General features: G+C 37.1%; 1 protein-coding gene across 1 annotated transcript; it reads right to left on the bottom strand.

Moving 5' to 3' along the window:
• Positions 1-926: 926 nt before the first annotated feature.
• LOC110685558 (mitotic spindle checkpoint protein BUBR1) lies at positions 927-4,908 on the bottom strand. Its single transcript, XM_021862106.1, has 11 exons — positions 4,439-4,908; positions 4,310-4,369; positions 4,080-4,224; positions 3,824-3,981; positions 2,507-2,591; positions 2,353-2,419; positions 2,207-2,261; positions 1,934-2,102; positions 1,766-1,845; positions 1,361-1,435; positions 927-1,281 (listed from the first exon to the last, which is right to left on the bottom strand). The coding sequence occupies exons 1-11, from the start codon at positions 4,681-4,683 to the stop codon at positions 1,218-1,220; spliced, it is 1,203 nt and encodes a 400-aa protein (XP_021717798.1). The 5' UTR covers positions 4,684-4,908; the 3' UTR covers positions 927-1,217.
• Between the last annotated feature and the right edge of the window lie 6,295 nt (positions 4,909-11,203).

Here is an 11,203-nt window from a genome sequence, read left to right as displayed (position 1 = left end):
GCACTTAAATAAGTTCAATACAATAAAGGAAAAGGTGATCAGGTGATGAGGAGTAATTTTAGGGATGATTAAAATAAAGGCAAAAAAAAAAAAAAAAAAAAAAAGGGTGCTCCAAATGAAGTCTAGTTGCTGCTTAGCACTCTTCATCGTTCATTGCTAAAAAAAACCTCAAGTTTTGAAATTAGATGTCTTGCTACTAAACTATGTATGTCATTATATCATATTTCATATTCACTTTTGCAAACAAATGAATGAAAAATTGAAAAATAAAATTTAACTAAGGGAAGCTTGGGTCTTGAATTATACATACTCCATATAATTTTTAATCTTATATAATAACTCAAGACCTGACAATACTCAACTAACATTACCCGATCAAAAAAAAAAAAAAAAAAAAAAACAAATACCCAATCATGGGTTAGATGATACATACTTAGTTTTTGACTTAGGTTAGGTTGAAAATTAAGAGGCTAACTAAGATTAAGTTTTATCTGTATCTGTACTCAATAAGAATAAAAATAATAATAAAAATTACCCAATCATTGGGTTAGATGATACATACATATATATTTTTTATTTAGGTTAGGTTCAAAGTTAAGAGGTCGACTGTGGATAAGTTTTAACCGTATGTATAACTGCAATCAACATTTTTTAGAAAAAATTAAAAGATGTTGACTATATTTAAAATTTAACCCAAAAATATGTTTGAATTTTGTGGTTGGATTTAAACTTAATCAAGGTATAAGTGTAATTGTGAAACTAAAGTCAATAACTAATGAACATCTTTGGATGAGTAGATAATACTTCATTACCTAATCTATTTATAAAGTTATAAGGCCTTGTTTTTCTTCACCTTATACCTAAGGTGAATGACTTACAATCTTGCATTCCAAGGTTGTTTTGCAAACAGGTAACAACAGTATAGATTTCGCGGCTTTTCAAACCCAATCAGTATCCTTGTGATTTTCTCGATAAAAAAGAAAGATAAAGTACAAAGCCTTGGTACAAACTGTATTTGATGCACATTACAACATTATTTGAATTTTAAACAACAAACAATAGAGATGGTTTATGTCGTATGATGTAGACATGTGTTATACAAAGAGGAAAGATACAAGATTTCACCCTTAAAAATGGAAGTGCTCTAGGAAAATTGTTGTTCCCTTCTCCAGATTCTCCAAAGATTGAGAGCATACTGAAATAGTGTAGGACTTGAGTCATCGAGGGAAACTGCTAGCAGGAAAGTTGCGAAGCGGATTTTCCTTGAGTAATTCAGTTTCTCTGCAAGACAGCATTTCTGTTATGATCAATTTGGAATGCCAAATCAAACATACTTCAATAGCAGTTTAAGAAAACATACCTTTTGAGGTTAACTTCATCTCTGTCCTTCAATTGGGAATTTGTAATGTTTTGAGAATCATTAGTTTGTTGCAATCTGCACGAGATAGAAGATGCTAAAAATTAAGCTGCCAGGCGGAGTTACAGGTTTCTCATGCAACCACAGCATACTGTAAAATAGAGAACTTCTGGGAGTTTCAAGTTACTGATCATGCAACCAACCTACAGTGTAATATAAATTTTCTAAACAAGATAATGAACTTTATGATTTAAAAATGATACATTCGATCATGTTACAAGCAGCAATATGTTTATGTCTGAGGTATTAATGGTGATAACACAACAGCTCCTATAGAGAAATTATTCGGTAAAATTTACATGAGCTCCATTTACTTTACTAACAAACTTATTTATTCATAATACTTACTCAGAACATTCCTCATCAACAAACACCTCAATGGCAGGAGTGGCAACTCTTCCAAGTCTACTGCCGGGCCCCTGCATAACCTGTGAATGGTAGATTGTTAGATATTGCTACTGCATCTATCCAGGTTTTATGAAATTGAGATATTAACTGTAAGTCCAATAATTTTACCTTATATGATGTCCACTTTGCAGGGATTGCTTTGTTTTCTTTGTTTCTATCTTTATGAGTGGCAAGACTATCCCACTGTTTCGTACCAACTTTTGATATATCTACCCGATGACTGGAGCTATTCTCAACGTTTGTATCCTTATAGACAGCAAAAGATAATCCATCACCCCTAAAATCATAAGAATACAAGTTAGTTCAACCAGTAAATTTACCACACTTAAGTTATATCAGCAGACCATACTGACTCGCCATATATCAATTAACTTTGCTTACTTATTTCCCTTGGCACTTTTCCGGGCATTCTCTGCAGCTCCTGCTTGGTATCTTCCTGAATTACAAAGGACATCTTTTAGCAAAGAAAGGAAGGGAGGGCAAAAATAAATGATGGCACTTCTATTATGATCAGCTGAAAAGCTTACTATTTTCTCCATTGGACAGCACAGTCCCAAAGCTTCGATTTGATAGACCATCCTCTGTTACATGTTCCTGAAAGAGTGGAGGATAGGACTAATTTACATAAACATTACGTAAAAATGACAAGCTATCATAATCTGACAGTGTAAAAATCCATACATCGGTGGAAGCTTTAGATCTCCCCATTGAGCGAGCAAGAAATTTTCTGTAAGCTGCTTCCAACTTTTCATGTGGCTGAGCATTTCTATGCATAGGGAACAAAATTGAATCAGAATGTCTCTTATAGTCTTATCCATTAATCATTCATCTACAGGGAACATGCATGCAGAAGCTTCAGATATACTAATGGTTAAAATCCAAATGGGTTTATATAGTGAAGCAAAAGGCAATCCTGTTGCACGTGCTCGAGTTTGCAAAACAACTCTAACCGAACTTCTTATGTTAGTAGCCATATGGTTAGTTAAACATGTAATCTTTCTCTTAAATTTCTCAAGCAATACTCAAGGTAATAAATTACACCTGATACAAATCTCATAACAAACACAAATCTGAGTCAAATGAGCAGCCTCAAACTTTGTCATTAGCTGAATGATATCTTCAGATGTGGGAAATTCTCCACAGTTGTAATAGTTGTTCATTGAAGTATAGGTGCTGGGACACTGGGTGATCCGATGTAGTATATCTCTTGCATAAACGGTCTATATAATCATGCTTATAACCCCCACCCGATGACCCCCAAACATTAGCTGAATGATACCTTCAGATGTGGGAAATTCTCCGCGGCTGTAACAGTTGTTCATTGAAGTATAGGTGTTGGAACACTAGGTGATCCGATGTAGTATATTCCTTGCATACATGGTCTATATTATCATGTTTATAACCCCACCTGATCTCCCCCAAACAACCACCACCCTCTTTATCTTATTTCTGCCTAGTGTCATGATATCAGTCACAGCAAAAGAATCAAGAACTAAATGTGTTTGAACTCTAGGATGTAATATATGACTACATGTTCCAAGCATGATATCCAACACCATAATATAAGCCAAATACCACAACTCCTTTTAAGACTAACACACTATTTAGCACCTAACAACCTCACATAAAAGTCAATTGTATCAAGGAAAACAATTGAAGGGTTATTTATATCATCATATCTGACCACTTTGTTTAAAGTTGTGCAGCCCAAGTTCAACAGCAAAACAATAAAATTTTCCTCTTATCACAAACAATATGAGGCAGCATCCAAAATGCATTTGAAGTATGATTAATCAACTGCAGTCAAAACAATCCGCCATCCCATAAGAAATAAGCACAAGAAATCAAGTTCTTAATGGAAGTTAGCTCGAAAATCTACGTGTTCCGTTGATGATCCTCTTGTACAAGAATAACAATGAAGCTAGTAGTGGAATACCAACTAAGCTAGTATGCAAAAATGAGTATAATGTATAAAGCTTGAGGCATAAGAGGGCTCACATCGAAACGCCTTGATTGAAGACTTCATTAGCAGTTTTGATCTTATGTTTGGATTCCATATACAAAGCATAAGATATATAGTATACAGAATGAGATTGACCAATGTTATTAGCATCCAAAAATCTGTAAATCACTTCAGCATCCTCACAATTTTCAGCCTGAAAAATCCAATCACAACAAAAGTATTTAGTACTACAATCAAATTCAGACAACTCTTAGCAACTATAACTCGGTCGAATTGATTAAAAGTACATACATATTCAAGCCAGACACTAAGATAACGAAGATCATCACGATAGCGATCATCATGCCAAAATGTTCGAACACACTGCTCGTATATAACAAGTAAACCAGAAGAGTATCCGGCAGCCGGAAACGCTTCTTGGACCCACTTAATACACCTGAATCATACATTATTGTATATCAATTATCCAATTTCACAATTAGACGACAAAGCTAGGGTTTTGAAATAGAAGGAGTACTCACTGAAGCCAAGGTTGAAGTGGGTCATCACCTTCATACTCATCAATGGCAGCAATCAATTTCCTAAATTAGAAACTATTATAAGTAAAATTGTAGAATCAAGTATGAAAAATCAAATGATAATGAAAATACCTTCGATTAAGTAGAAGAGAATGTTTGAGGGGAATATTAGAGTGAGATTTTAGGGATTCATTCAAGATTTTGATATTACGACCTCGTTTTAAAGGGCGAACATTTTCCTTATAATTATCCCATTCAAATTCATCATCATCTTGTTCATCTTCTTCAGATTGATGGGGTCGTTTCGATTTCAAGCGCATTTCCATCAGAAATTGGGATTCTGGGTCCATAATTTCATGGTGATCTTGGGTCGCCATTAGAATTTTACAGAGAAAGGAGAGAGAGTGTGATGGAGAGTATGAAAGAGGTGAGCAAGAAAGAAAAGCAATCACACCGAAACCTAGTAAACAGAGGAAGATGAGGAGAGAGAAAATAAAAGAAGCGGACTTTTTGCAATTCAAATTCTCTAATCCAATTGATCCGTTGGGACTTGGAAGGCATCGTTGTTTATATGGGCCTTTCACCTTTGGACCTCCTCCTCCTTTTTTTTTTTTTTTTTTTTTATTATATATATATATACTACATCCGTTACATATTATTTGCAACGATTATACATTTTTAAGTCGAAAATGACCCGATCTGAACTTAGTATCTCTAATCTCTATCCTATTTATGAGGTTTATTGCTTATTTTATCAGTTTTGCTTATTGTGCGAAAAATAAAAAATAAAAAAAATTTATACAAGTATGCGTTTGAAAAAGAATTGATCTTTACTCTAAAAAGACATGAATACGGTATATCTCTCTCTAAAAACTCATAATCTCCCCACTTTTCTGAGCTTTTTTTTTTTATATATATATATATACTACATCCGTTATATATTATTTGCAACGATTATACATTTTTAAGTCGAAAATGACCCGATCTGAACTTAGTATCTCTAATCTCTATCTTATTTATGAGGTTTATTGCTTATTTTATCAGTTTTGCTTATTGTGCGAAAAATAAAAAATAAAAAAAAATTATACAAGTATGCGTTTGAAAAAGAATTGATCTTTACTCTAAAAAGACATGAATACGGTATATCTCTCTCTAAAAACTCATAATCTCCCCACTTGTCTGAGCTTCAGTGTCTTTTCTTAATCTCTCCGTCGCAACCTCTTCTCCATCTTTTAAGACATTCCCTTTGGTTTCTCATCCCTGCCGCCAACCATCGCCTCCTTAGGTGTTTAGTTGGCTATTTTGGTATAGCTTCTCTAAGAAGTTTTTTTTATAAAAAAAAAAGTAAGGAAAAAGTATTCATTAGGAAATCCTATTCACAAGGGGAAAAAAAGTTGTGTTTTTAGCTCAAACGTTTTTACTATTATCTCTGGTTCAAATTACTCGCAACTTTGAGGTAATATTTGTGAGATATAAAATATTCCAAAGTTGCGAGTAATTTGGACCAGAGGTAATATTACTCTGGAGTCTATTTATTTATTTATTTATTTATTTTTATTTCAGTTTTTTTTTCTCCTTTTCTTTCATCTATCTATAGAGAATCAATAATAATAGTTCATTAAAATTACTTTTAGTTAAGTAATTTTTTAATTCAGCAAAACAATTCCATTTTGTACAAATTTTTCAATTCAAAAAATAAGGTGAAGAGAAAAATGTCCTAGTCTTTCCTTGAGATTAGGAATATTTAAAATTCCATGTAGTTGTGGTAATAGTCTTTCATGACATAGAATGATTAACGGATTAGTAACATCCATGTACCTTTTTAACAAAAATTGGGAAAAAAGTTGAGCTTTGTAGTTTTGTATCTTGAGTCAAATCTAATTGAAAAATACTCCCTCCATTTCATAATGTTAGTCTCATATACTATTTTGGGCGTTTTAAAATTATCTACCCATATTGAATCTTTTCCTTTTGTAATTTTATTTTATTGTCCTAATTTGGTCTTATAATTTCTAATCCCATTAGTGGATTGATGACATGGCAGCAATTAAATATTCTGATTGGTCATCAATTCCATTAAACAAGCTTTGTAATTGATGCTTTCCAAATAAAAAAAATCACAACATTTAATAAGATAGAACTAATTAAGCAATTTTTGTACTAAAATGTAAGATTCCAAATATTATTCATTCTTTTTTTTTGTGATTGATTCTATAAGGGACTAACAAAGTGAAACGGAGGGAGTAATACTTTCAGAAAACATATTTTAAGTAGATGAAAACATACTTTGAAAAATAATACTTTCATGCCCCGGATTGATACTTTTAATAATTATTGTATTATAGTTTTCATGTGTTACATTTTATGTAGATGAATTTTATTTTTGTTGCATAAAATAATCTTAAATACATCTTTTTAATTTAGATTGAATCTAAGAAAATATTTTGTGTTCTAATTAATATATACTAGTACGGAGTACTTCGTAATACTTAACAAATATAAACTGTAAAATTACAAATAAATACATTCTTATGGTCTACGTCAACTATATTTAGGAAGAATAAATAAACAACATTACTAGATAGCAAAGATGGTATGATTTTTTTATTTATTTTCCAATTGACCTCAGGTCAATTCTTGTTATAAATATTTTTTAATTGACGTGTACCAATTATATTTCTAGCTGGGTGACGTGGCATATTGTTGGTTTTTAATTGGATGATGTGGCATCTTATTGGTGGAATGGAGGGTGACATGTGTCGTGTATCCTTGATTATTAGGAACGTCTTTTAATATATAGTATAGATATATTTGCATTCCAAAACTCAGGGCATGTTCTCATAGACTGAACTCAGCTGAACTAAACTGAACTGAACCGAATTGAGATAAACTGAACTGAAATGAATATTTTATAAGAGAAGGAAATTAGGAGCTGAACTGAATTGAATTGAACTGAACTCAACTGAGCTGAGCTGAGCTGAACTGAAAATAAACGTATGAGAACAGACCCTCAATCTTATCATAGCCTAACAACTCAAAGACTATATATAGATCAAGATTTACATTTGAACAATATTGGTCTAAAATATTAAGTAATAATTGACTCAAACTTACATACACTATATTGAAAATTAACCTGAATTCAAACATCATGTGAACATGGACCATCTAAAGTTGATCATCAAACTTAAACTAAATTGAATCTCCTTGTTCATCCATATTCTTACTGTAACACCCCAAATCTCCCTCTACGGAAATACTAGTATAATACGTATAATTATACCGTAGGGATAAACTTGGGCGTATTACCGCCGCGTGATTACGCAAGGCTACTCAAAATACTTAACTCAACAACAAAACTTGCAGCGGAAACTCAACTTTCTTTTATTAATACTTATAAAAATAGTAACATTGTTATGAGTGCTCAAAAATAAAGACAAGACCAACATTCCTAAACTAGGTGAAGCAAATCCCGGGACTCCCATATGCTCATTCATGAATCCACCTGAAAGTAGTCAACACTGCTTACCATTACGGTAAACAGGGCAAACCAAAACAAATAAGAAATACGGATTAGCAAATTATGCTAAGTACGATAAGTGCAAGATAGTGTAAACTCAATTTATTTGCAAACATGCTTTTAAAACCAATTTCAATAATTAATCCAATAAATTCAAAACTCATTATTCCAAAACCGATTCCAATCATTCAATATTCAAAATAATAGTTAATAAAACTAATTTATTAAGAACCAATTCCTTTTAATCCAATTCCTCACCCAAGTGTGCACACCCCCCAAGCTAGTCTCCTTATATTACAAGGCTATTCTTGAGGAAAGACCCGGTCATACAAAGTCCAAGGCCTTATCAATAAACCAAATCCGCATAGTGGGATTACTAACATGCTTATAAAGCATTAATAATAATAATAATAATCCAATGGTTCAATAAATCCTTTTAATATCCAATAGTTCCCAATATTATTTAAACACGATAAGTAATCCAAACCATTCAATACATGATTCAAAAATCAATCATTCAAATTGTTTAGGGTAATTTTACCCCGCCACGTGGTCCAATCAGAGGGTGACACGTGTCAGCCTCAGGGTGGCCCAAAGTGGACCAATCCCTGCTTGACACGTGTCATCCTAGAAATTAAGGGAAAAATGGCGGCCTTCAGGCCCAAATCTCGAGAAAGCCGTAATGAGGCGCATCCCACCAATGATTAGGGATCAATGACCTAATCAGGGGCACAAATCCCGAGTAACCTTATAAATAGGGAGATTTCCCTGTTTTGGAGGGCACGTTTTACCATTTTTATTACACACTGTCCCTGTGATAGAGACACTTGAGCTTGGAATCCGAGCAGATCCCCACCTAAATTTCCGTACTCTTTATTCCCTTTCAAGTTACTAACTTGATCGTCGGAGGCGGAGCACCAACCAACCGGTGTCTCCGTTTGTTTTGCAGGTACAACTCAAGTCGGATCAGTCTTCGTGTTGTAACTCTCCCGAGGGACAAAAACACCCAAAACATTTGGCGCCGTCTGTGGGGAGAGTACCTCGAAGATGGTTCTAGAGTCTGTACTACCCCCTAACCGTCCGGGCGATGACCCAGAAGTCTTTACAGACCATGAAGATGAGGATCTTCAGGTTGAAACCTTTACAACCAATGATGGCTCTCTCATAACCAAGCGCATCCGGCCCAGAGACACTCTGGAGCGGGGTGCCTCCCAGGCGGGTACAAGCCGACCCTCTGGGCAGCCGGAAGGGGAAACCCAAACGGCTGCTGGATCAGCCCCTGTCACCCGAGACGAACTCATGAGATTCATGACAAGTTTCAAGGGTGAAATTAAAGAGCTGATCACCCAAAGCCGGGCTGGCCCAAGTAAAGGTCAGTCGACAAAGAAGACTCCTCCGGAGAAGGGGAAGACAGTCAGAGAACGGCAACCCACTTCTCATCCAAAGGAGAAGGCAGCCGGGACCATTGATTGGTCAAAAATTCTTCTTCCTAAGAGGAACAACAACACCCGCCGGACTCAGCAGCCGGTGGGAAGTAAAAAATCAATTCCTGATGCCCGGGAAATAATCATCCGGAAGATGAATCAGCAGCTGTCTGACTCGGCTTCAACGTCGAACTTTCCAGACAGCTTCAACAACACTTCTGCAGGGAATACTCTCTCTCTGCATGGGAGCCAGACAGGCGGTAATACCGTCCATTTTGGCCCTCAGATGATTAGAGCCGTACCATATGTGCCTACTCAGGCTTACGGACAGTATCCCCCTCACTTCATGCAGCCGGCTCTCTTTGGAGGTCAGGCGACATATCAAAATGTCCAGCCATTGGACTGGCAGCTCCGTCTGCTGCGCCTGGGTGAACAACCTTCTGCGTTCACCCGGGAGATAACCGAGGCGGCCCAGCCGGCAAAGGTTAAGAATGTGTTGGTTGGTACTTATGATGGTACCACAAATCCGGAAGACCACCTCATGGCTTACACCAACCTCATGTATCTGCAGGGGTTGGATGATGCCACTTGGTGTCGGTGTTTCCCGGCTACATTGAAGGGCATTGCCCAACAATGGTTTGGCAACTTGCCAGCCGGGTTCATCGATAGTTTCAGGAAGCTCGTCTTCCTGTTTGCTTCCAACTTCTCAATGAACATCCCTGCTAAGAAAACAAGCCTTGATCTGAGCACTGTTAGGCAGGGGGAGAGAGAAGGGCTGCGCTCATATGTCAGGCGGTTCAATATGATAAGAATTCAGATTCAAGGACTGTCTGACGAGGTAGCTTTTACAGACTTTTTCAAGGGTCTGAGAGACGGGTCGACCTTTAAGTTCGTCCTAGTCAGAAAAGGGGCTTTCACTCTACAGGCGGCCCTGAGGGAGGCGAAAAGCTACATTCAAGCTACCGACCTCTGCTCGCCTGGTAGCCAGTTGAACTCCAAGAAGTCCGACAAGCAGAAAGACAGCCGGTCAGCTCAGCCGGCCAAAAACAAAGAAGAGAGCAAGAAAAGAAAAGAAATCTGGGCGGTTAATGACTATGACCAGCCGTCCCAGAAGAATAAGAAAGAGTTTAAACCGTACGTTCCCAAGTACGAGTTTAATAAAGACTGCAACACCATCCTCATGGAGGTAAAGGACCGGCTGTCCATTGAAAAGCCGAATCCAATGAAGAGTTCTGTTCAGTCACAGAATAAGAATAAATTATGTCAATTCCATGAGGAGGTTGGCCATGACACCAACGACTGCTTTAGTCTTCAGCGGACGTTGGAACGTCCGCTGACAAAGGGCTGTTGAAGTCTTACATTTCTAAGTCCCCAGCCGGGGCAAAAAAGAAAAAAAGGGTCAGTCCTCCAAGACTACCCCCAGCCTGCTAGTAGTTCGGATACTGACAAGGAGCCGGTCTACACTATAGCAGGCGGGTTCTCATGTGGTGGCCCTACCATCCGGGGCACCAAGAGCCATCTTCGAAAGATGGACAAAGATGATGATGAGCAGGCGTCTGCAAGCTCCTCCTTCCCAGACGTCTTGATCACCGAGAAGGATAGGGGCAGCGTCCGCCGTCCGCATGATGACCCGGTTGTCATTGAATGTAAGGTGGCCAACCAGTTGGTTGGACGGATCCTTATTGACACCGGCATCTCCTCGGACATCATCAGTCTCCGGTGCCTGCAGAATATAAAATACAATGTCAGCAGCATGCATCCGGTCACCCACCCCTTGGTTGGTTTTGGGGGTGGGATGGTCTACCCAGCCGGTAGAATTGACTTACCCATCCGGCTGGGAGAGAAAGGCCAGGGACGACATATTGTCGTCAGATTCTTGGTCGTTGAGGAGTTGACCGCCTACAACATTATCCTTGGCCGGCCAACCCTCAATGTAGCCAAGGCAGTAATCAT

Source organism: Chenopodium quinoa, unplaced genomic scaffold (genome assembly GCF_001683475.1).
Source record: "Chenopodium quinoa cultivar QQ74 unplaced genomic scaffold, ASM168347v1, whole genome shotgun sequence".
NCBI lineage: Eukaryota > Viridiplantae > Streptophyta > Magnoliopsida > Caryophyllales > Amaranthaceae > Chenopodium > Chenopodium quinoa.
The sequence above is the reverse complement of the archived record's forward strand: the minus strand, read 5'-3'. Positions and strand labels throughout refer to the sequence as shown.